This window comes from Pelodiscus sinensis, chromosome 10, assembly GCF_049634645.1.
Source record: "Pelodiscus sinensis isolate JC-2024 chromosome 10, ASM4963464v1, whole genome shotgun sequence".
Lineage (NCBI taxonomy): Eukaryota > Metazoa > Chordata > Testudines > Trionychidae > Pelodiscus > Pelodiscus sinensis.
This window is the reverse complement of record NC_134720.1, coordinates 6,231,507-6,257,905: the sequence shown is the minus strand read 5'-3', so window position 1 is coordinate 6,257,905 and position 26,399 is coordinate 6,231,507. Positions and strand designations below refer to the sequence as shown.

Genomic DNA, 26,399 nt, shown 5'->3' with positions numbered 1-26,399 from the left:
GGTTTGGATTTTTAATTTCACGGCTCCCCCGTGAGAACCTCCCCCCCCCGCGCACCATAAAGTGTCTCACACCTGCTCCCTTCCCACCTTCAGCCACCCCGATCCTCCTGGGGGCCGCCAGGACCAGGGCAAGAGACTCCCCGCGCCCCGGGGCAGGAGCCGAGGCGGCGGCTCGCTTCTCCCGCACGTGCCCGTCCGTGCTCAGGGTGGCCGGAGCAGTGTGTGCAGCGGGGGCGCTGGGAGCACGGTCACCCCCCCTTGGAGCTGTAGCCCCCCCTCCAGTTCTAGTCCCCCCCCCCCCCGGGACTGTGCCGGCTCCCCCACAAGGCGGGGCGGCATCGCAGCGCGTCCTCCCAGCACTTCTTCCCTGCTGGCTCTGAGGTTTCTCTGCACCTTGGCGGGCTCCTGAGGGGGGCTCCTGCTGCGCCCCCCCCCGGAGAACGGTACGAACCAGTGAGCCTGCCCACAGAGCGCGCTCCCAGCGGCTGGTGGGGGAAGGGGGAAAAAGGCTGCGGGCGGGTGCTTGCAACCTGAGAGTTGAAAGGGCTGCGGGGCTTTGCCGTCCCTCTCTCTCTCTCTCGCTCGCTCTCTCTGCCTCGCGCTGCTGCTGCTGCTGCTGTCGGCGCGAGCCAGCCGCCGAGAGAGGAGCGCGGAGCCAGCGGCGCCGGCGCTGTGCATGCTGGGCTCCGATCATGGTGGGCTCGCGCTAGCGGAGGAAGGGCTCGAGCCAGCGGGCTCCCCCCCCCCCCCCCCGCATTCTCTCCACGCGCCAGCCGGCCGGCGAGCCCGCGAGAGAAGGCGCCCAACGGCTGGGGGCCCGGCGGGCGCGCGCTCTGCCCGGGAGCGCCCGGCGGCGGCGAGGCGCCTGAGGAGAAGCAAGGAAGGAAGGAAGGGGCGGGGAGCGGGGCTCGCAGCGAGTGGGGCCGGGGCCGTGCCCCCGCCCACGCCCCCCGCCGCGCGCCCAGCCCCGGGAGATGGTGACACATGCGGCGCGCTGGCAGGAGCATGGTTGAGAGGACCAGCAAGTTCCTGCTGATCGTGGCCGGCTCCGTGTGCTTCATGCTCATCCTGTACCAGTACGTGGGGCCGGGGCTGAGCCTGGGGGCGCCCAGCGGCCGCGCCCCGGCCGAGGAGCTGGACCTGTTCCCCACGCCGGACCCGCACTATGTCAAGAAGTACTACTTCCCCGTGCGGGCGCTCGACCGCGCGCTCGCCTTCGACATGAAGGGCGAGGACGTGATCGTCTTCCTGCACATCCAGAAGACCGGCGGCACCACCTTCGGCCGCCACCTGGTGCAGAACGTGCGGCTCGAGGTGCCCTGCGACTGCCGGCCCGGGCAGAAGAAGTGCACCTGCTACCGCCCCAACCGCCGGGAGACCTGGCTCTTCTCGCGCTTCTCCACCGGCTGGAGCTGCGGGCTGCACGCCGACTGGACCGAGCTCACCAGCTGCGTTCCCGGCGTGCTGGACAAGCGGGAGAGCGCCGCGCTCAAAGCCCCCAGGTGAGCGGCACCCCCAGCACGGGAACCCCCTGCACCCGCACCGTGAGCACGGAGCGCCTCTCTGCACCCCCAGCCCACCTGCATGCCCTGCACGGGAACCCCCTGCACCCGCACTGTGGGCACCGAGTGCCTCTCTGCACCCCCAGCCCACCTGCATGCCCTGCACGGGAACCCCCTGCACCCGCACTGTGGGCACCGAGTGCCTCTCTGCACCCCCAGCCCACCTGCATGCCCTGCACGGGAACCCCCTGCACCCGCACTGTGGGCACCGAGTGCCTCTCTGCACCCCCAGCCCACCTGCATGCCCTGCACGGGAACCCCCTGCACCCGCACTGTGGGCACCGAGTGCCTCTCTGCACCCCCAGCCCACCTGCATGTCCTGCACGGGAACCCCCTGCACCCGCACTGTGGGCACTGAGTGCCTCTCTGCACCCCCAGCCCACCTGCATGCCCTGCACGGGAACCCCCTGCACCCGCACTGTGGGCACTGAGAGCCTCTCTGCACCCCCAGCCCACCTGCATGCCCTGCACGGGAACCCCCTGCACCCGCACTGTGGGCACTGAGTGCCTCTCTGCACCCCCAGCCCACCTGCATGCCCTGCACGGGAACCCCCTGCACCCGTACTGTGGGCACTGAGCGCCTCTCTGCACCCCCAGCCCACCTGCATGTCCTGCACGGGAACCCCCTGCACCCGTACTGTGGGCACTGAGTGCCTCTCTGCACCCCCAGCCCACCTGCATGCCCTGCACGGGAACCCCCTGCACCCGCACTGTGGGCACTGAGTGCCTCTCTGCACCCCCTGCCCACCTGCATGCCCTGCACGGGAACCCCCTGCACCCGCACTGTGGGCACTGAGTGCCTCTCTGCACCCCCAGCCCACCTGCATGCCCTGCACGGGAACCCCCTGCACCCGCACCGTGAGCACGGAGCGCCTCTCTGCACCCCCAGCCCACCTGCATGCCCTGCACGGGAACCCCCTGCACCCGCACTGTGGGCACTGAGCGCCTCTCTGCACCCCCAGCCCACCTGCATGCCCTGCACGGGAACCCCCTGCACCCGCACCGTGAGCACGGAGCGCCTCTCTGCACCCCCAGCCCACCTGCATGCCCTGCACGGGAACCCCCTGCACCCGCACCGTGGGCACCGAGTGCCTCTCTTCACCCCTAGCCCACCTGCATGCCCTGCACTCCCCTGCACCCGCACTGCACCCCGGCCCACCTGCATGCCCTGCATGGGAACCTCCTGCACCATGGGCACTGAGTGCCTCTCTGCACCCTAGCCCACCTGCATGTCCTGCACCCCCCTGCACCCGCACTGCATCCCAGCCCACCTGCATGCCCTGCACGGGAACCCCCTGCACCCGCAGTGTGGGCACTGAGTGTCTCTCTTCACCCCCAGCCCACCTGCATGCCCGGCACACGCCTGTGCCCACACTGCCTGCACTGAGCGCCACTCTGCATCCCCAGCCCACCTGTATGCCCTATATGTCCCCCAGCACAGGAACCCCCCTGCACCTGCACTGTGTGCACTGAGCACCTCTCTGCACCCCCGGCTGTGGGCATATATGGACTCCTCTGTACCTTCACTGTGTGCACTGAACTCCTCTCTGCATCCCCAGCCTATGGCACACACTGAACTGCACCCTCACTGTCTGTGCTGAACTGCTCTTGGCACCCCCAGCTGTGGGCATGCATTGCACTGCCTTGCACTCCTAGCACAGGAACCCCCCTCTGTGCTGTCAAAATCATGCACTGAATCTCTCTCTGTTCCCGTCTACAGTATGCATTACAGTCCCTTGTTCCCCCTGACCACCAACGTCTATCTGCACCACCAGCATAGCCCTATACCCTCAGCCCAGGAATCCCTTCCACACATCCATAGTTTACACTGTATTCCTTTGCATTCCTTTCTGCATCTCCAACCCACACCATGATCTGCACTACTTTGCACCCCAGGCAACACCTCTCCATTCCCAGCTTTTGGTACACACCACACACCCTTGTACACAGCAGTTCTCTGCATCCTTGGCCTAAACTCCCTCTCTGCACCACTATGATGTATATTGCTCCCTCAGTCCAAGTACCCCCTCTGCATGCACTACACTTCTCTCTGCACTCCCAACCCAGGCACCCCTCACTGCACCCCCCCTGCATGCCTACCCAGGGCATCCCCTCTTTGCACTCTGAGCCTGGCATCTGCAGCAGGCACTGTATTCGGTACCCCCAACTTAGGCACCTCCTCAGTGTTTATTGCAACTCCAACTTAGGCACCTCCTTGGTGTTCATTGCACCCCCTTTTCATGGACAGCACTCCTTTCTGCACCAACCAGCCCAAGCGCCCTCTTCTGTACACCCCCAGTATAGTTTGCACTTCCTTCTGAGTGCTCCCAGCCTACCCCGCTGCGCTCTGCATTCCTGTCTGAACCTCTATCTCACACTACTGCATGCACTGCCCCTCTTCTGCACCGCTGCCTGGCCACCCACCTCTGCAGCCATGGCATGCACTCCACTCTGCACCCTTAACCTAGACACTGCTGTCAACCCTGACAGCCCCATCTGCACCCCAAAGGCATCGCTGCATCTTTCTCTGCGCTCCCAGCTCAGATATTTGCCCTCTGTGTCCCCATACCATGCATTCATCTGAACCCCCCCCCCCCCCCCCGCCAGCAGCCTCCACCATGATAAACATTGCACCTGCCCTCTGCTCCCTCCAGCCTAAGCAACTCCTCTTCCCACACTATTGCAGGCACTCGGCACTCTAGCCCACCTCATTGTATTCATTGAACCTCCTCCTCTCTGCACCCCTGAGCCAGGTACTCCCCTCCACTCATCCCAAGGCATGCACTACACCTCTGCTCTGCATTGCCATCCAGACATCCCCTGGATGCCAATGTTTACACTACATTTCCCCTCTGCACCCCACCCGAATCCAGGCGACACCTCTGCCCACCTCATGGCAGGTTCTGGGCTGAAAACCCCTTCTGCTCACCCCACAGCATACATTGCACCCTCTCCTTGCAAGCCCAGTGAGTGTTCTACACCCTTCAGCCCGTAATACTTTTCAGCACTTCACACTCGTGTACTCCACCTTTCCTATGCAACCTAACAGCTTCTCTACCCTCTCTCTGGATCCATTGCCATATACATCACACCATCAGCCCTTCTGATAGCCCCAGCCTTTGTATCCAACTGTCCTGTCCCCAGCTGATCTCAGGCTCCATGGCTGCCCCTTTGAAAAGCTGCCTGGGGCTTTCAAAGTGGCAGCACCGCTGTGTGGCGCTGCCACTTTGAAGTACCCCTTCTCTCCCTCCCCATCCCCCTTTGCTGCCTCTATATTATATTATATTATATTATATTATATTTTATATTGGCAGCAAAGGGGGGGGGGGATGTCGACTGGTCAAAATATTACCTGATAAGCACATGCTTATTGGATAGTCGATTAGTCTTTTACATCCTTATTTCATACCCCATACAGGCCTAAAAGCACCATGCAAATATCCACTGTATCCCCTCTTGGATTCCTATTCTTTTCCATGCACAGTTAGTGCTTGCTTCAACAGTTTTAGATGAAAACATGTCTTTCTTACAATCCTCAACCCACATCCCCTTTTCTCCCTCTATCTTCCACTTGAGCAAGAGGAAGTGCATCACCCCAAAATCCCAGGCAAGAGGACTGACTCAAAATTTCATCCTTACATACACCCAGTCCAATCCCTCCAGTCCTCACACAGACACCATGTCACATGCATTCCTGTCCTCTTATATCCTTCATTCCACTACCCCAATCTTAAATTGCTCTCAAGCTAATAATTTACAATAATCTTTGCATACTTCAGTTTATTTAAAAGCATTTCCGATTGTTCTGAGTCCTGCTTCCCTAATTTAACATATTTTAAGTATTTGAGTCCCAGTGGTATGATAATTTTGAACTAATCCTTGTCATTGGAAATATCATATACAATCTCTTTAGTGAATGTAAATCACTGTTGTTGTTACTATCTTGTGTAGTGTTTTTTTTCCATAAGTTTCATTATCAGCTATGCAACATTTTATGCAATCATTTGTTAATGCCATGTGCTGTGTAAATATTATTAATAGCATACCTAATCTCTTTAAGGCTGCCATTCACTAGAGCAAGTCTGTGTTTTAGCACCACTGTTCTTTTTCTCTCATGCGGTTTTTAAACTATTTTAGTTGCTTTTGTCCTAAGAACAGTATTCAATTAGTGTGTTCTGTATTGCCTGTTATGATTACTGCTCTTTTCAGCGATCTTGGTGAATTTCAGCATTAGTCAGCCTAATACTGTACTTGAGTCGCTGTCATGCTGGCTGACCCAAGAGCAGCAAATCAGAACATGTAGCCAGAGGGATGGAGTCCTCTCAGGCATTTCTTGTGATAGTTTATTTTTAAGGCACTTGTAAACATTTATAAACAAAATACCCTTCACCTGTCCTGTTGCTCTTGTGGTTTAGTGATGTGCTGCAACAAAAACTGCTCAAAGTTCAAATCTGGTAAAAACCCTGTCTGTGAACCTTGGCGCTCAGCTATACTGTTAATCTACCATAAAGACCAGCATACCAATTTATGGATAGATCCAAACACCTGTGTAATTTTGTCAGGCTCCTCAGTTGTACTTAAACCTACTCCACATTGCTTTTTCATGCAGTTACTACTGAATAGCATAATGCTGTTGTAATGAGAACATATAGTAAGGATCCTGTTACATGGTTGCTCAGTTACCTTTAACCTTAAAGGTTTAATATTTAGCTTTTACTCAAGATGGTTTCGCTTTTGAAAGACACCTCAATGTATTTTGTAGGCACTTCAAAATCAATGCTACTAAATATTGCAGCTTTTAAAAATTATTGAAGTGGGATTGTTTTCTTGCTAGTATTTGTTTTTTGGGGGGCATTTAAGGTACTTGATGTTTTTTAAAAATGGTCTGTGCTCAAAACACACTGAAAAAATGATCTAGTCCCCGTTCCCCCATGTTATTTAATGTTAGTTTTGCTTAGTGCTGTGGTCTCTTTGTTTCTGCTACCCCGCATAGGTTGGATTAGGACATGATTTTCAGAAATGTTGGGGCTATGGTATGGAGGTTTAGATAATCTGGTTATAGCAGTCTTAGTTTGTTAATACACATTGTGCATGGCTTTTCATTAATTTTTAACTGATAATTTTGGTATAAGAAACAGCTGCCAGATTTTATAATATCTTCCTAACACACTGCTCTGTTGAACTGTAGTACAGTTCATTGTGTCTGTAAGGCACCTTCAAAAAAAGATAGCATTTATCTGGCTTGTAATGAAATCAGGATTCATAAATGAGAGATGTTTGTTTAGAATCAGTGATGTAGTGAATTTTAATTTGTTCAGATAAAAAAAGATACCTTCTTGCATTATTTCCACTACACTAGCAGTTGTATTACTTCATTTCTCTGCTCTCTCTAATGCACAGGTCTCATAAAAACAAGCATTGTTTTGATGGCCAAGAAACAGTATTCAGAAGTTACTGTTGAAATAGGATTTGACTATGAAATTCTCACTTGAACAAGCTCCAGACAAAACTATCTGGGTCTGTCTGAATGCAGTAAGACTTGAGAATTCTTTTACTGCTCTTGTGCAATGCAGACATGAAACTGATCTTTCAGAACTTACAGTACCTTCCTTTATATTCAGTTCTTAAAGTGAAGTTTACCAACTTTGATCTTTCCAGCTATTGCATCAGCCTTGGAAGAGTGGGAAAGCAATTTTTTTGCCCAAAACACAACAGCTGTCATCTGATTAAAAATCTGTCTAACACTGTGACTTCTAGTAGCTTTTGGAAAGCTTGAAGGTCATTCAGAAATGTCCACATGTACAAATCATGAGGTTAAAGCTGTTAACTTTGAAAGGAATGCAGCTTATCACTTCGTAGTGCCCAATTGTGCTACATTCCATAACCTAGACATGGTACATAAATTGACAATGCATTAGTGTCTTTTTATTGTTCTTCTGTGTGAGTTGGCCTTAATGATGGGGAGAGCTAGAATGTCAAAAGACTGCAAATTCCTGGGATTTTTTGTTTGGGGTTGGTGGGGTTTTTTTTTGTTTTTTTTTTTGGCATTGTTATGGTAAACAAGGAACAGACATTTTAAGGGTCACCACTCTTAAAGTTTATGCTGTTTTGTTGTCTTCCAGTGATGTTTACCATGCTTTGTTTTTATATGCAATGAAGAAAATCCATGAAAGCTTATGCCCTAATAAATCTGTTGGTCTCTAAGGTGCCATAGGACTCTACCTTGTTTTTTGAAGATGCAGACTAACACAGTTACATCTGAGACCTTCCATATAAAAGACATTGTAAATTATATTTGCGTGAGCATTTCTTGAAGTAAATGTTGCATTTTGTACATATGCAATAAATGGAGTAAATTGACTTCTGTGCTGTAACATTTGGAACTAAATTGAGCTCCATTTTGGACCAAAAGCAGCATACATTATCTGCAATCTCTGCTGGATGATTTTGTTAGGTCGTAGACTGCAAGATTTTTGAGAACAGCAGTCTGTTCTCTGTTTTGTACAATTAGTACTTAATACATATTGAAACAGACTTTCAAGCCTGGATTTTGGTGCACTATTTGAGACACCTTAAAAGGCCCTGATTCTCAGAAGGCAGGAGCTCAGTGCTTTCTATAAATTTGGGTTTCTTTCATTTGTATCAAGGTAAGCATCTGAAATTGAGATTCCCAAAATGTTGGGCTGCTTTTTAAAATCATCATTATATTTTGCATTGAGTGTGTTCTTTAGCCTAGTTATCACTATTAATAGATTGTGCAAAGTAATCCAGTCTTATTTTGGCTTTCTCGACTAGAACAACTAGTTGACTAGTCTGTCCCCCATACCTCCCCTCCCCTGCTGCCTTTATCAGAAAGAGGCAGCGGGGGAACGAGGGGGAGAAAAAAGGGTGCTTCAAAGCTGCAGCGCTGTATGGAGCCTGGGGTCAGACTCCCGACTCCATGCGGTCCTGCCACTTTGAAATGCCATGTGCAGCCCAGGGCCAGCTGGGAGTTCCCAGCTGGCCCAGGGGCTCCATGTGGCGTTTCAAAGCGGCAGCGCTGTGTGGAGTCGATGTCTGACCTAGGGCTCAGAGTCCCAGCCTGACCCTGGGCCTTATGCAGTGCTGCTGCTTTGAAACGCCGCCGTGGAGAGCCCGGGGGCTGCTTGAGTGCCCTGTAGCACTTTGCCTTTGAAGTGTAACAGCTGCCTTGGAACTCCCAGTTGGCCTTGGGCTGCATGCAGCACTTCAAAGGCAGAGGTGCCCTTATCGAATAGTCAATGCAAATTGCATTGACTATTCGATTAGCCAATTAATCGAAATTTTACATCCCTATTCTCCACTCAGGGCTAGATATAAATTGGTGGTTTTCAAGCAGTTGTCTGCAGACCTCTGGAGTTTACAGACTATGTCTAAGTTTTCCAAAGGGGTCCACACTCCATTTGAATTTGTTTAGGGTCTGTAAATAATAATAATAATAATAATAATAAAGGTTGAAAACCACTGATCTAAAGCCCTTGAGGTGAATGGAAAAATTCTTGAACCAGCCTCCAAAGCAGTGGTGCCCAAACTTTTCCTGATATGCCCTTCTTGCTGGTAATGGAATATGTTGGTGCCCCTCCCCATTCCTGCACAGTTAGCTCAGTAGAAGAGCTTGGGCTGAAGGCAGAGCTTGGTGCAGAACTCAGGGTGGGGAAGGAACTGGGTGTAGAGGCAAAACTAGCCTTGGGATGGATAGGGAATATATGAGAGCAGAGTTCAGCTAGGGTCAGAGCAGGGGGTGTAGCTGGGCTGAGTGGTATTTCCTCCCTGCTACCTGTAAGGCCTGGGCCACCTCCACCCCCCAGCATGCTGCATGAAATGCTTCTCCGTGCCTCCTTGGTGGGTGTGCTCCACTGGTTTTTCACTTCACCTGTTGCACCTATTTCACTTTGTTCAAAGGACAATGGAGAGCTAGATGTTCTTAAGACCTTGTAGAGCCTGATGCCTTTCCTTTTTTATTGTGTTCTGTGGGAACATTAAGGTAATAAATAAACTTAAGCTAAGCAGATTCTTTCTCTTATTCTCCTCATTGAAAACAGTCTTTATAGTGATCCCTACTGGTTCATTCTTCTTTGTATCAAAACAAGAGCATGTAAACTGGTTATTTTCCTGATGATTCATTGTTCACATGGAGATGGTTTATAAGGCATGTCGATGTTTTAAATATCCATTCATCTCAAGCTGCTAGTGGCTTTAGGGATAGCCTGCATATTTGGCAAAACCCTGGAATTGTATTGCTCTCCACCCTCATTTAATTTCTGTTTCTAACACTGTGTAGATTGCTTCTTTTATTTTCTTTTTTAATGAGCCTCCTCAAGAGGCTAACTTAATCTTGGCTTTGTGTGTGCATTTATGTGTAAGTCTGTCATAGAAGTTCACCTGCTGAGCTTTTAATCTACATTTCACACTATGCTCAAGAAATTGACAGGACCACTTTTTTTCTGATCACATATACAAAAAACCTTCTTCCCCACACTCAAGTGCAGACTTGAATCCTTTATAAACAATGAAATACCATATAAGAACATTAACATGCAAAACCCAAGATGTCTGTTGCAGGTTTTCAGTAATACCCATAGTTAAGCAAATCAGTTTGCCTGGATTCTGGAGTCTCCCTGGCAAGCTATTTACGACGTTTGTTTTGTTTGGGCTTTATTTTATTAAAAGAAACCAATTAGCAGAGCCCAGCAAATGTGGACGGTTTTTGCCAGTTAGATTTTTTCTAATGTGTGAACTTTCACAGTTTCATACTACTTGTATCTTTCTTTGTATAACTCTGCATTAGGTGGATTGTTGGTAGTGTGTGCTTATGAGCTGTGGAGACACATTGCCGAGAGATGAACTGTTGGAGAGCTAAAGGTTTTACCAAATAACTTCTAGAATATTAACAGTTTTTAGTAGGTTGGATTTATATATGTGTGGGGGTGGGATGTGTGTGTGTGTAGAGAGCTAACGGCGTTGTTTATGTCAGGCACATCAGTGTGATTTCTGAAGTAATTCTGGTGAAGACTATTGAATGGTAACAGGTTAAAACTGTTGAAAGTGAGAGGAGAGAAGTCATTGGAATGTGGAAAACCACAGTCCTTTGTCCCCCAGATATGTTAAAGCCACTTGGCCAAATATGTACGCCCATACACCAGGGCTGGGGAATCTTTTTTGGTATGGGGGCCTCTGACCCACAGAAAAATCAGTCATGGGGCACACAAGTGAGAAGTAAAGAAAATAAAACCAATCTCTGATGTGGCCACTAAGAAAGAGGAAAACATTCCCTTTGAATGCCAGATTCTTGGGGGATCCAGGCTACTAGATTTTATGTGCTCTAGCCCACAGGGGGGCTGGAGCATAATCTCAGACTCCCCAGTTCTGGGGGGGGATACCCAAGCCTTGGGGCCAGATCCAGGCAAGTTGGGGGCTGCATCTGCCCCCCCCCCCGGGGCCTTAGGTTCCCCACTCCTGCCATACAGGTTGCATCTAGTTATCTTGATTCTTGAAGCCTAAAGAGATGGCTCTTAAATGTGGTCAGTTGTTCATAGCTGAGACAGTTTTAGCTTGATGGATTGTAAGTGGTTGAATTAGGTTAGTCATTGAAGTCAGGCTTTCAGCTAATTTAAAAAAACAAACAAAGAAACCTGCTGTTCTAGAATTAAGGTGTTCTGTTCACCTAAGTCTTGTAGAACTTTCTAATGTCACCTTAAGCTTAATTACTATTGGAATGTCTGTCCTTTGCTGGCAAAATGGAAAAGATGACTCCTTAAGTTTGCAGCTGCTTTAGTGTTGTCTTGTGTTTAACCTGACTTGAAATGCTGCATTGCTTCAGTCTTTTTAATTAAAACTGACGTAAGAACTATGATTTTTTTTCCCCCATTACACGTACACAGGGCTTCTGCATAAGTTTATCTCTGTTTTGCCCCTCACCCCTCTAAGAGCCATTGGGATGCAATCCATAGGCACGTGGTATTGGAAATAAAATACCAGACAATCGTAAGTCTGTTAACATAAGAAGGATGTTTGTCAAAGATTGTTGCTAAAAGATTTAAAAAATTGTAATCTTGCTAACTGCTTAGTGTTATATATTACATGTTGAAAAGTATAAAAAGAACCCTTGAAAATGTTAAATTGTTTCTTGGTAGTGGACCACATTACTTAGAATTATCACACCACAAGTGCATGCAAAATTTCCAAAACTAATTACTTTTATTCCCCAGAGAGTTCTATGTAGCACATCCTGGTCAGCACTAATGTTTCCTCTAATCTTTTCCATCCATGTGCAAAATAAACTTTTATGTGCACCGAGGCATGTCTGTGCACCAGCAGAAACACAAAACCTAGCTGTGGGCACTCTTCTAATCAGCTGGGTGGCATTTGAATCTCTTCAGAGTGGCTGCACAAGTTCACAACACTGGTCAGCAGTGTATTTTGTCTTACTGGAAAGTCCTTGGCTGGGTAGACATAAGGAAAACAGAGTGACAAATCTACTACCAACTATGCACACACAGATTTCAAGCTAGTGCCGTCCTGATTAGTACTTTGCTTTGGATCTGCTAAGAAGCTTTGAGCCACCAGCCCTGCAGTGGGATGCTACTGTAGTGGCTTTCAGTTAATCTTTAATAAAGTGCATACACCAGAAGTGACTAAGGTCTGCTAAAGCAGCTACTCACTTATCTAGTATGACCAAGCAGGGTATCAAGTATCAGAGGGGTAGCCGTGTTAGTCTGAATCTGCAAAAGCGGTGAGTTACATGCATCTGACGAAGTGGGTCTTTGCCCACGAAAACTTATGCTTCTACACTTCAGTTAGTCTATAAGGTGCCACAGGACTCCTCGCCGCCCAAGCATGGTATGTGTGCACTGTGTGTGTATCCTAACAAATCTCTCCCTGAAAGCAGGGGGAGGGGGAGGAGGAGGGAGAGGGGGAGGGGAGGAATGAAGTTTTTTTGGTTTTGTTTTTTGGTGTGCTAGCATGGGAGATGGAAACATTTGTAATTAACTTTGTGCTACTCTTAAGAAAGTGCTGCTGGAGGAGTTTTGTCTTGCAGCTTAGAGGTTTCTGTGACTCCCTCTTGGCAATCCAATCATCCCAAGCCCAAACTAAAGAAAGACTGGATACTTTTTCCTATGAAGCTTCCACTAATTTGCAGGATTGGGCTCTGACTGAATTTGCATGGTCTGTGCAGGAGCACTGGAGACAGCTTAAAGACTTGGCTGGCACAGGTACATAGTAACACAAGATTTCTGGAAGGATGTTTGTAACTGAACAAAGCTTAGTGGAGACCCAGTCTTTTAAAATAATGTGGTTTTGTCTTGAGTCTTCAAGAGTGACTTACCACTTTGATCACTTCGCTTTCTCTAATATCCCAGTTGGGCCAATCCCTTGCCTTATCTGAACTTTGTTTATAGCTGATGCCACACAGTGTTATGGATGATTCCTTGTTAATCTGTTTCTAACACATCTGGTCAAAACAGTAGCTAGGTTTGTGATATTAGAGAGACAAGACAGGGGAGGTAATATTTTTAATTGAGTCAGTTTATGTTGGTGAGAGAGACAAGCTTTTGAGCTTACACAGGGGGTTGTGATGTTAGTCAAAAGAGTTGTGTGGTTGTGGTTATACAGCTATTGTGGCCTAGAAGTTTGACTGTACAGCTCTGGTTTGATAAACAAGACAGGAAATAACCAGTTCAAGTTCAGGTAGGCATATCTGATTGGTTTAGTGTGTCCTATCCATTTTACTTGGTGTGTTTGCCAGCTTCCTACAGATTTTGCTATTTGATTACTCTTAATGGGGATCATGGTGCATGTGGATGGGCATCTTAAAGCTGTTGGCTTCACTTACTTGTAGGATCACGACTGTTTGTCTTTTTCCATGAAAGATCTCTTAGTTAGAAGCAATAACTGATTTATCAGCTAGCTATATTACCATATGCACGACAAACATTGTATTTGATTGTTCTAGGAGAAAACAGAACTCCATAGTGTGTGTGTGTGTGTGTGTGTGTGTGTGTGTGTGTGTGTGTGTGTGTGCAGTAATTTCAGAAAGCCAAATGGTGCATTCCTCTTTGTGTTTTCATAAAGTAGAGCCCTTATTGCATTTAAATTCATTGGAAATATTAGGATGAGGGTTGGGGAGGAGGAGGATTTTCTTCAGTAAACTTAGAATGTTTCTTCATGGAACAATGCTATTTGTCTGGGTTTTTCCCTACTGTTAAAGTGCGTATAGCTGTTTCTTTAAGTGAAATTTTGCTTGGGTTTGGGATGGAAGGAAATGATACTGATATTTTTGATTCAATAGAAGGGTGTATGTGTCGGTAGGAGGGGATAGGAGAGTATAAAGATGAAGGAATCCTTTGCAGATTCTGTCGACTCTGAGATGGTGGCGGTCTGGAAGGGCTTTTTTTTTAAATGTCTTTTTTGTTTTCCATCATTCTTAATGGACTTAGAAGTATTGATTGATCAGTGGAATTTCTGATTAGTGCAGCTCTAAGGTGACGGAGTCCCTATAATTGCTTTTTTATTTTGTATTTCTTCCCTCCTGCTTTCATTCAGTACAGAAATTGGATTCTCTTCAGAGTGTGCTCTCTATCCCTGTGCATAATCCTTTGGGAATTATTGTTGTCAAGAGACCACGGCCTAAATCAATTGATTCTGCAGCACTTCAGGTTTCAGTTCTGAATTGATGCTGCACTGGGTCTGGTTATGTTATTGACAATGGAGGGAGCACCCAGCAGCTATTAGTACTTGTAGTTCAGTGGTCACTAACCAGTAGATTGGGATCTACTGGTAGATCTTGGAGCCTCTGACAGATGATCCTGACGAGTTTGCCCAAGACAAGAGGCTATCAAGTGCTGGCACTTCAGCTGCCTCTCCCACCACTGCTGCTCATCTCCTGTCCTTTGCCTTGGAGCTGCCCCTTCCCCCTGGGAGACTCCTGCTTTCTGTGCAGGGCAGGGGAGCGAGAAGGGGGTGCTGATGTTAAGGTGCCCCCTCTCCCACTCTGTATCCTTTCTCCACAGAGAGGAGAGGGGGCACAACAGTACTTAGGATGGAGTTTGCTGGGTGCTTTTGGGAATGGGCCAGGACAGGGATGAACCTGTCTTAGTCTCACTGAACCACCAAGTAGGAGCCACCAGCAGTGCCCAGTTGGAACCCACATCCCAAACTCCCACTCCAGTCATGAACCCTCTCCTGCACCCCAAGCCCTTGCCCTAACCCCGAGTACCCAAAAGCTGTCCCAGAGCCTGCATCTAGAACCCCCTCCTACATCCCAAATGCCTGCCCCAAGAGCAGCTCAGAGCCCCTCTCACACCAGATCCCTTAATCCAAGACCAGCACTTGCTCCCCAACTCTCTGCCCCAGCCTGATGAAAGTGAGTGAGGATAGACAAGAGAGGGAGATGGAGTGAACAGGAGTGGGGCCTTGGAGGAGGGGTGGGAAGGAGGCAGGTGAGGCCTTGGAGAAGGGGTGGGAAGGAGGCAGGTGAGGCCTTGGAGAAGGGGTGGGAAGGAGGCAGGTGAGGCCTTGGAGAAGGGGTGGGAAGGAGGCAGGGCAAAGGTATTTGTATTTGAGAGAGATCCTGGATTGCACTTAAATTCAGAAGGTGCTCTCATGTTCAAAAAGTTTGGAGACCACTGTTGTAGTTAGTCTCCTTACGAGGTGGAGAACCTCAGACCCAGGGGCTGGATGTGGTTGCCGGCTTGCCTACCTTCCGGCCCCTGAACCCTCCCCCCATCATTGGGGAGGCCTACCGTAATGGGGCTGGAACACGCAAAATGTGCAAGGCTGGGCCCCCCTAGGCACTGGTGTGCAAGTGGAATAAGGGGATTGTCTTTCTCCTCAATTGGGGACCATATCAGTGTGGGTTTTTCTTTTGCTTCTCACTTGTGTGCAGCCCCATCTGATTTTTTTTTTTATGTGGGTCTGCAGCCGCTGACTCTCCCTCCCCCCAAATCCTCATCCCTGAGTCTCTACTTGAAATAAACAGCCTATGTTAAGAACTGGTGGTGACCACTGACCAAGAATTTTAAGAAATATACCCTTAATGGGGTTTTGTTAGGATTATTTGCATTATATGATGCACATAAAGGCGTCATTTAAGGCAGTGGTCCCCAACCTTTTTGTGGCCAATAGCACATTCATGTTTTCAGAAGTGTGTGGCGGGCGCCAACAAAAAAGTGTCAAATGTGAAATTGAAGGCTATTTTCATGTTAAATGTGAATTGGGTAAATTTGATAGAAACTTAATTTAGTTGGATAATTTTTATTTTAATTATATTGTAATTCATCTTTAAACAAAATTCTGCATTAATAAAAAGGGGGGGATGTCCAAATGTTGAGCAAAAAAAGCACCCCCCCCCAAAAAAAAACCATGGCACCTTTAAATTTCACACTCCATTCCACATGGCAGGGGAAGAATGTTTCAAGTGGCTTTCCAGCTGAGAAACTGAAAATACCAGACATTTTACTGGGGGTGGCGGTGGCGGTGGCGGTGTCAGGCCAGGGGTTTGGATTGTGCCTCAGGGCAGGGGGTTGGGGTGCAGGGTCTAGGAGGAGAGTTCTGTGGGTGAAGATATCGGAGTGGAAGTAGCTGGGGGGCCAGACACTTACCAGCAAGACGTGCTGCTCTCCTGTTTCTCCCACAGGACCTGCCTGGCCATGTGCTTGGGGATTGGTAGGTTCCTGCTGCTGCCATTGTCCAAGTCTGGCCAGTGGGCTTGTGCGGGGGGGCGGAAGCAGCCATGAGGGACCCTCCCCTACTGTCTCACAGCTCCTGCACCACAAATGTTTTGCATGAGGGTGGGCTGTTGCTGCCACGCAGCTGGACCCTACCAGCGTGGGGTTTGCTCCGGCTACTGAAGCACCTGCGCGGGCTGCCTGCTGCGGTGGGGGCGGGGCTCAAGCCTCCAAAGCGCCGCGTTGGGCTCCCTCATGGGCCCCAGGCTGCCGACCCTGCTCTAAGCAGGGGTAAATGTGAGTAGTTTTAAAACACCAGCACGGGCGCATATAAATGCCCCCGCAGGCGCCATCGTGCCCGCGGGTACCATGTTGGGGACCATGGATTTAAGGGATAGGGCCTGAGGTGGTGCTCTCTATGCTTGTCCTGCTATTAGGAAGCCTTTCTAGCCTTTACCCTAAAACAGTGGTTCTCTAACTGTGTTTCGCGACAGTCTTGCAAGTGGTCTGTGAGCTTGGAGCTTGCAGCAGGGAGTCCACACTGGTGCTCCATCCCATCCTTCCCGGCATGAGGTTGGAGTGCTACTGCTGGCTTCCTGCTGTGTGTGTGGGGGGTGGGTGGGCGGGGAGAGAGGGGAGTCTTCCGGACCAAATCCGGCTTGCGGGGAAAAGAAGTGGCTCTGTGTACTGCTGCTACCCCTCCTCCCTGGGGGAAAGAGCAGCGAAGGAAAATGCTTGCCTGGGGCTTTCCCCCCGCTCCCATTGACAGGTATCACTGCCATTGACAGTGGGAGCAGTGAGGGGCCACGCCTGGGAGTGGCAGGAAGCACAGATTCAGGTAAGTGTCCCCGCCATCCTCATGGACATATCCCATACCCCTATTCCCCTCATGCATCCCCTTCCTGCCGAGACCCTCAACTGCACTCCGTCTCGCACCCAGACCCCCCACCCTTAGCCAGTGCCTGTACCCAACAACCTTCTAGCCAGACACCCATCGCCTCCTGCACACATTTTGTCATCATGAGTGATTGGCTGGTGATCCATGGAAAGGTCTACATTGAATTGAGTGGGTTGAAGTCCAAGAAGTTTAAGAACCACTGTCCTAAAAAGAGTTAGAGGCCGTATTCCCTCTAATTTGTATGTCCTTGTGTGGACTAGGGATGTGAAAATGTAAATGTACATGGTTAACTGATTAGCCTGGGCTTATTGGTTAACATGCACGGTTACATGCAGCCTCCTGCCCGGCTGTCTCTGATCTGAGGCTTTTAGGCTAGCTCACCACATGTACCAGCTCCCTCAGAACTGCCTGTTCCCCTCCACATGTAACTGCTGAAATTTTCAGCAGTTACTCGTGTACATGAATAAATGCATTTTAACATCCTTCGTGTGGAATGACTTGTGTGGAATTATGTCCTTGTTTGGAATGAACAAAATTTGTTCCACAAATGGGCTGAGAGATTCAGTGCAGGAGGTTGGATAGAGGGTGTGGGATCTGGGGTGGGACTAGGGATGAGCTTTTTGGAGTCTGTGTGTGGAGTGGGGGGGCTCCAGGCTGAGGCCAAGGGCTCTGGAGAGTGGCAGTGGGTTTGGGGGAGGAGGTTGGGTTGGGGGTTTGGGATCTGGACAGGAGTTAAGGCGCAGGAGGAGGTTCAGGGCTGGGGAGGGAGCTTGGGTGGTGGAGGGAACTCCGGTGGTAGAGGGAGCTTGGGGCTGGTGTGGGTTGCTTACCTGATGAAGTGCTTGTTTGATAGAGGGGTGAACAGGTGGTTCTGTGCTTCGCCACACTCACCTGCATGCATAGCTCCCTGCAGATCCCATTTACCATGATTTCTGGCCAATGGGAGCTGCAAGGACAGAGCTTCCCAGTGCTCGCAGTAACATGGCTCGTTGAAGGGAGGAAGAAGGATAGGAAAGGAACAGAAGCTTATGAAGCCTCTGCTCCCTCCCACCACCACGAAGAAGGGCTGGCCCAGAACACAAGGGCTTTACGGGCTGCAGTCCGCTAAAACCCCTTTCTTAATCCAGCCCTACTTCTGGGGTCAGAGTAGTGCAGCTTTCTCCCAGCCACGGCAAAGGGAGATGTGTACTTTTCCAGTCCCAGCAGGGTGGCCACTCTCCCCCAACCATGACAATCCTGAGCCCCTGGGTGAAGCTTATTAGGCAGCTGCACAACCATGCAGCTTGAGGGAATTTTGGGTAGAGTGCTTCTGTCTCACACCTCTAGCCCTGACATGACATCTTGGGTAACAGCAATTATGTGGTGCTTTCACACATGGCACTCTCCAAGGCTGGTGAGCATTCTCCTGAGAGGAGTCCGACACATGCTGGTGTTAACCTAAAGTAAGTTTTGGATGGGAACTGTTTGACCCCTCTATCCTAATCCAAAATCTCAAGATTATATTTTTTCATATATATTCCCTACCTGTACAGCCATCCTGTTTCCTCCACAGTTGGCTGATGTGTCTCTATGCATATGATTTCTTAAATGCATTTGAACATATTTTTGCTGCTGCCTTATCTTCCACTCTTGGTTAAAGATAAACCTTTTATAATACTTGCCTGCCTTTTTATAGAGGAAATATTTGGTAATTTCCTGCTGTTTTAAACAAGAAATTAGTGATTTACAATTAACTTTTTTGTGGTCTTATGTTACATTTTGTTGCATAACTGTTCTTTGGCTTATTAACTGGAAAGCCTTTGATTACACTTCATCGCAAAGTACAACATTAGCATTTCTTTTGCTGCATTGTGACTTATTAAAAATACTGTCATATTTTGTTAGATTTTACTAGAACCTTGTGGGCCTTTATATATTTGTTTTTATAGTCTTTTCAGGAAAATTAATAATGCTAATTTTGAAGTATTAACAAAGTTCTAAAACTTTTGCAAAATAAAATAGTCTGGTCTGTGTTTTCAGAAGTGTGCTTTTGATGCCCAGCTTGAGATTCACTAAAAGGCTTGACTTTCAAAAGTGCTGAGCACACACTCTTTTGGAAATCAACGTTGTCTCAAGGTAGGCACTACAAATCATTCGTTACTTGTAGATTTAAGGCCGGTAGCTCTAACATCATCAGGAGTAAACAGGTGATGCCAGTAAAATCCTCAGACTGCTTACAAGTTTCCTTTTAAAACCTTCAAGATTTGTTTTGTTTTTTTAAGTCTAGATTCCATTGTGTCTTTGTTTGGTGGAGTCTCTCCAAAGAGAGTTATTTTGTGTTTTCCTCTCAGGCCTCTGGAGAGGTGTGGGTGGGTGGAACCAAACAAATACTGTAAAAGTTGAATTGACTTTTTATGTTTAAACTACAAGCTCTTGCTATGTGACCCTCTCACCTTCAGTAAAGATTTCAGTTAGGGTAACAGCAACCCTGTACTGCAAGTATTTGAAAAAAAAAATCAATGCTTCCTAGGGGAGACCAACAGCAGCAGATGGCTGACTCATCAGTTCCGTGAGATCCTTTGCTTTCCTAGTGGAGAGGCTGCAAGAATTAGGAGCACAAGAATCATAAACGGTAATCATAATCGGTCAACTATACCTCCTGTTAACATGCTTTAAATTGGAAGAGACGGGCTTACTCTTGTGCTACTTTTTTTCACCTCTCAACTAGGTCTCTCCAAGAAAAGATTCAGATGTGGCTCATCTTGCTGCACAAGAGGCAAAAATGAATAGATTTATCCTGTCTACTTTGGCTTAATAAAGTACAGTAGAGTCTTCTTAAATTAAAATCCGTGTAAAGGGAAATACCCCAAACTTCATGCATGTGCAGTTGCAGAGAAGCCCTTTCAGAGCAGATGGCCTTCGTGTGGATTTTTGAAACCTTTTCTTTCCCACTACACCCTCACAATAACAGACTACACTGAGCGCACACCACTGTGCATGTGGCCAACTTCATGCCATTTAAGGCAGTGTTTGTGATTTCTTTGCTGTATTCCCAAAGTTATGTGCCTCAGGTCTTGACTACACTGAAGCTTGCCCCAATTTCAGCCATTTACAACCAGCTACTAGTTGAATATTTTTCCTAGTGTAATGGCCTAAAGCAGTGTTTACACTAAGCTTTATTTGCCAAAAAAACCCTCATCCATCAGTGGTAGAGTTTAATCAACCATGTTTGACCAGCTCAAAGTAGATGTATATAATAGGGTGATTACAATGCTGGCAGCACGTTGGCTATCACCAGTGTTGCAGAAGAGTAGTAATGATGGCAATACCTTCTCTGGTCCATATTTCACCCCTGTACTCCATGGAAACTGTTCTCACCAAAGCACTATACATCAGAACCAGTCTTACAACCTCATCTTCCTCAGGCAGTCAGCTAAATTTGACTCTGGAGACCATACTTTTTTTCTTACCTTGCCCACCCTGGGCTTCTGTGACTCAGTCCTCTTCTGGTTCTCTTCCTAATTCTCCAACTGCTCCTCTAGCATGCTCATCCCTCCTCCTCCCCCTCACCATCTTGTGGGGGGGGGGGTATTGTGTGTGTTTTCTTCCTCAGAGCTTTGTCTGTGGTCCATCACTCCCTCTTCTGTCTCTGTGTAATCACCTCTGTAAACACACAATCAATGGCCATTGCTATGCTGGCAAATCAGCAGACTTACCTCTCTTCTCCAGATCTGTCTCCGTCAGTCCAAAATAAAATTTTGGCCTGTCGCTCTGAGATCTCCTCATGAATGTCTGGCCATCAGCTTAAGCTCAGCATAGCCCAAACAGAACTCCTAATGTTTCCCCTCTAGCCTTTTCCCCACATCCTTTCTCAGTTATTGTGGACAACACAGCATCCTGCATGTCACTTGGGTCGATAACTTGCCTCCTTCCATTGGTTCCCCCTTCTCTGTTGCATTAAACAATAAGCAACTAGCCTTCAATATCAAAGTTCTTAGGGACCAAACCTGGCCCTACCTGTGTCTCATAAATTATTGTGGTGTTGACTAAGGATATTAAATATCAGTGAATTTACTAGTCGAGTAGTTGATGGAATTTCGTTCGAGTACTTGACTAGTTGATAGGCACTTTTGCATTCCTCATGGGGCTCTTGTACATATCATAGGAGGAATGCGAACTCCACATGCAGCCTGGGGCCAGCAGGAAGTCCTGCTGACTCGTGCTGCATGCGGCGTTCCAGCTTTGAAATGTACAAGAGTCCCTAGCGGGGGCTCTTCTGCATTCCAAAGCAGAAGCGCCCTCATGGAGCCCAGGGTCAGCGAGGCACTTAGAGTGCTCCACTGACCCTGGGCTCCATGTTGTGCTGCTGATCTGAAATGCCACCCGGAACCCCGGGGTCAGCCTCAGCATTTCAAAGGGGCAGTGCCTCTCAGCTGAGAGGCAGCAAGGGGGCGGAGAATCAACTAGTTGTCTGACTATTCGATAAGCATTTGCTTATCCGATAGTCAACTAGTCCTTAACTTCCTTAGTGTCGACTTTCACTTATCTGCCAACAGGGCCAACTTCCATTGCCATTGATTTTTAAAGTGCAACAAGCACACCAGAATGCTTCATCCCATGCGTCTCCTTATATATGGGAGACGCTTCCCTTAAACATCTGCCAATCTATCTTCGTTGTCCTTCATCTCCCTCCTTAAAACTCATCTTTGCTGTGATGCCTACAAAACAATCTGATAATGGTTAGGCACCTGGTGTGCTGAGATTTCTGCCTATCATGCTGACCTAGAGTGTCTCTTGATACTCTCTGGTACGTGTATCCATCTGTTTCTCTTGTCTTATACTTACTTTGTAAGCTACTTGACGGACAAGGATCCTCTTTTGTCATGTTCCATGACTGGGGCTGTTATGTCATAAAATGATTAGTAGTAATGGTGGAATTGTTTGTCAAACAAGCAGAATGTAGGTCAAATAAGTAACTTCAGAAAGAGTCAGAGCTGGTATGGGAATACACAGGAATCCTACTCTGTCCAATGCTGCATCCACTAGAGTAGGCTGCCTCTCCTGTTTGCTGAGCTGCATCCAATTATTCATTGCTGTGGGTCTGTGTTATGTTCAGTTGACCCATCGTGAATCTGAAAGTTTCTACAACTCCTTAAGTAAGCATCTGAACCATTCAGCCTCCCCCCTCTCCCACTAGTGGCTTGTGTGTTTGAGAGAGCTCTGTGGGGGATGGTGGAGGGAATATTATGCCACTGGATTCTAAAATGAGGGATTGTGAATCCTTTAGCTCTTCTCAAGAAAGTCAGGTGCCTTGTTAATTTGGGATAAGCCAGGAATCAATCAGCTGGAAACAATTTGTGCTTTGCCCTCTTACCCTAGTGAGAGGTGAGCCAGGTGATTGATTACCTCTCTCCCCACCTCTTTTGTCTGTTCAGCTTTCATGTGAAGAATTTCTAAAAGCTACCAGACAAGCAGCCTAGGGGGCTGATGTGATAAGAAGTGTGGGGATTACAGCAGTGCCCAGTTTCCCTTCCCCAGTCAGTGTTGTGCCTGCCTGTCTTTGGAAGGAGTTACCTTATCCCAGTATTATCAATCACAAGTGATCAAAAATCATGAGTTGGAACTCATGTCCTTTAAAAAATAAATACATCTGGGTTTTGATTTTAGTTGGCATTTCTCCTTGGAGCTTTTGTTTGTATATTTTGAAATTTTCTTTACAAACATAAGGGCCAGAATATTTTTTAAATGAAAGTTGAGGTTCTCATTTATTCACCTTACCACCCCATGAGCTGGCACTTAAAAACCCCCCCAAAAAACCAAATGTAAGATTTGTGATTTTTATAATAAATAGATAATCGTGTGTGTTAGCTGTGGTGATAGAGTTTTGTGTGTTGTTTATTATAAGTGCAGCATTTGAAATTGAGCCAAGAAAAGGAGTGATTTGATCTGTCCATTGGTTGGAGTACAATGAATACTGCATCTCATGTTGGTTTATAAATATTATAAGTTTTTTGCTGAGAGGGTGTGAGTACCAATTTCCCTGGGAGCCTGCTTTTCTGACTGCCTCCTTAACAATCACTTAAGCTAATAATGCAGGCTTGCATAAGTGTAAATTTCTGTGGTCTTGTTTTACTAGGGGAAAAGTGTTATTTTGAATGTGTTAGCTAATAGTGTTTATAATCCTGTTGATAAGCTCTCCCAACCAGCTAACATATTTTAAAACCACACCCTAGGATTTTGACATTGTTCCGGCCCATATGCGGGGAGGAGGGGAGGGAGGACATGGTGCAAAAGCACCCTCCCCCCCCCAATCATTCCCCAAGTAAGCCAGGGAAGGCAGGGCTGGCCTGCTGCCCGAGCCTCTCTCTCCCATGCTGTGGCTGGCTGATTTTCCCGCTTACTTTGGGAATCAAAAAAACACCCCCCCCCCCCCCACACACACACAGAAATTTCTGCATATGGGACTGATGTTCACGTGTATTTTAACATGTATTCATCAGTACCTTTCTTCCTAATGTAGACATGGCCTGAGTTTCTTGACCTGAAAGTAGCCAGACTTGAGCTTTTCCTTTCCTTGAGAGTTCTGTAGTTCAGGACTTGCCCCTGAGGCCTTGACTCCATCTGCAGTTTTAAGGGTAGTGTTATGGCATAACACATTGAAAGATCTAACATGTTTGAAAAATCTTAAATCTGGGCTAGACAGTTTAATGCATGCTTTAGCTCAGTGTTTCTCAGCCAGTGGTACAAGTACCCTTTAGGGTACTCGAGAAGTCTGGGGGGTACATCAACACAACTGAAATTTGGAGAAAACTGAATTTTTGTTTTAAGTTTTACAGCGCTTCTTATTTTTGTACTTTTTACACCCAAAAATTTCATTGCCCTCCCAGCTACGATTCAGTTGTTTAAACAAATATGTTGCAAAGGTAGAAAAAAAATCGTGTGTGTCTGAAAACTGTCAGTACCGGAGGTACTTATAATAATTTTTTTGAAAAGGGGCTACTTTATATAAAAAAAGGTTGAGAAACGCTGTTTTAGCTGGACCTACTTAACATGTCAAAGGCAAGGTGCTTTGTCTGTATTTGATTTCTAAAATGTGTTAGCTAACATGCTAACAACATACTTAAAATCCAAGCTTACACAGATCCTAAGGAATGAGCCCAAGTGTAAACCCCAAATGTCTGTACCTTGAAACAAACATTGAGTGTCAGACTTGTTGTTAATTCTCTTAATTTGGCTCTGAAGGCCTTAATAGTCTGACTCCAGGCTGATGGGTCAAAGGTGTTGCAGTTCCAAAGCAGGCCCAAGCAAAACCTGTGTAATATGTTTAAGATCCTGGAAAACATCCTGAAAGGATTTGCTAATGAAGGGAAAGCTAGTGTAGTTTGTGTGGCACCACTGCTGTATATTCTTTACAGCCGTGGTGTCCAACACGCTAGATACTACCTGCATGTGGCTATTTGGTCTGTTGTGTGTGGCTAGTTGGCTTGAACAATGTGGCTATTTGGCTGGTTAAGTGGGGTAAAGCCTGAGGTGACATTGAATCTGAAATTAGGGCAGTAGTCATCTGAAGAAGTGGGCTGTGCCCATGAAAGCTTATGATACTGTTTACATGTTTTGTTAGTCTTTAAGGTGATATCAGACTATTTGTTGTTTTTTAAGTAAATACTGCGCATTGTAATTCGGACTTAAAGGCCTCCAGGTGCGAGGATTCAGAGTGCTCCATTGAGGAGCACTTTGTGCTCCAGTGCTCTTCAGCCAGGTGAGCAGGAAAAGCCCCTTTGCTCCACTTATCTGAAGAACTGGGTTGTGCCCAGGAAAGCTTATCTATCTAATTTTTTTTTTTTTTTTTTTTTTAAGTCTCGAAGGTGCTACAGGACTACTCATTGTGTTAAGTTACAAGCTAACAGGTCTGCCCCTCTGAGACAGGAAAAGCCCCAGGAATTTTGGATGTTTATTCCCTGTTGGAACCACATGGGGAGCTCACCAGCCCAGCTGAGCATGCCTTCCTAGCAGGGCCATCCTTAGGCCCATGCAGTATACATGGCTGCATATGGGCACCCAGATATTGGGTGCCCCTATCCGGCCATGTCTGTGTCTGTGCTTACAGACAGCCCTGACAATTGTCTGCTGTTTCCTCTCTGGTCCAGCCCTTCACCAGGCTGCTCTCGGCCACCAGCAGCAGGGCTGCCTTGTCACTTCCATTCCTTCTCTCCCGCCCTCCGCCGCCACCAATGTGCTGCTAGCTGGCCTGTGAACTGAGGGCTTCCTCCCCCCACACTAGGGGCAGAGAGGAGTCCTCAGCCTCTGTGGCTCCACACTAGATCTTGGGAAGCCTGAATTCCAGGAGAAGCTTTGCTGGGGGGGTACGCAGGGAAGCAAAGCCCCAGCAGAAGAGCCAAGGAGGTGGGGGCACGCAGGGAAGCTGAGTGCTGGTAAACACTGCATGACCAGCTTGAAGTAATTTGTATAGGGCCCCATAAATTGTAAAGATGGCACTCTTCATGGAGCATTCAGGAGACACTGGATCTGATTGCTCTGGTGTCCAGGAAGAATCTGTGCCCGCAGAGTTCTGAACCAGCAAAAGAAGCTCTGATATCTATGCCAGAATCACCCAGGACAAGGTAAGGGCTACACCAGGGGGACACACACACAGCAATGTCATGTGAATATAAAGGAACTTAGACAAGAGTGTCACAGATGTGGGAGGCTGACAATATGCACTTATACCCATCTGCAACAATTTTTTCATCCCATGGGGCATCAGGACCCTAGCTCAGAATTCCACTGGCAACGAAGATGCACTCCATCGACCATAGTTATCTGGTGGGAATATGCAAAATCACATTTGTTAAATCTGATACAGAGAGGTTCTCCTCTGGCTGTAGTAAATCCACTTCCCTGAGAATGGGTAGCCAAGTCAACTGCAGAATTCTGTCTGCCTAGTGCTGTCTGCACCAGGATTGAGGTCACTGTAGCTATAGTGGTGTACATTTTCAGCACACACTGGCCCTGTGGATGTTCAAGTGCTCCCTACCGCCACCCAAAACCATGCTGAAGCTAGCAACCAGTGTCCATTGAATGTTTCAGGGCAACTGCTCCAGGCCCTGTACTTTGGGGAGCACTGCAGGGGAGCTGGTGCTGGTGGCAGGGGTCAGGCCTATCCACATACTCACTGGTGGTGACTGCAAGTGGAGCAATCCAGCCCCAACCTGCTCCGCTCCCCACCCCCAGCCGCATTGTTCAGGGAGGGGGCTTACAGAAAGTGGCAGAACCACT

General features: G+C 47.9%; 1 protein-coding gene across 1 annotated transcript in view; it reads left to right on the top strand.

The window, feature by feature from the left end:
• Positions 1-547: 547 nt before the first annotated feature.
• Positions 548-26,399, top strand: part of HS6ST1 (heparan sulfate 6-O-sulfotransferase 1) — a 341,772-nt gene continuing 315,920 nt past the window's right edge. The window contains exon 1 of the mRNA XM_075938357.1: positions 548-1,502. Coding sequence (XP_075794472.1) covers positions 985-1,502 — 518 coding nt within the window. The 5' untranslated portion in view covers positions 548-984. The remainder of the gene's footprint in view (positions 1,503-26,399) is intronic.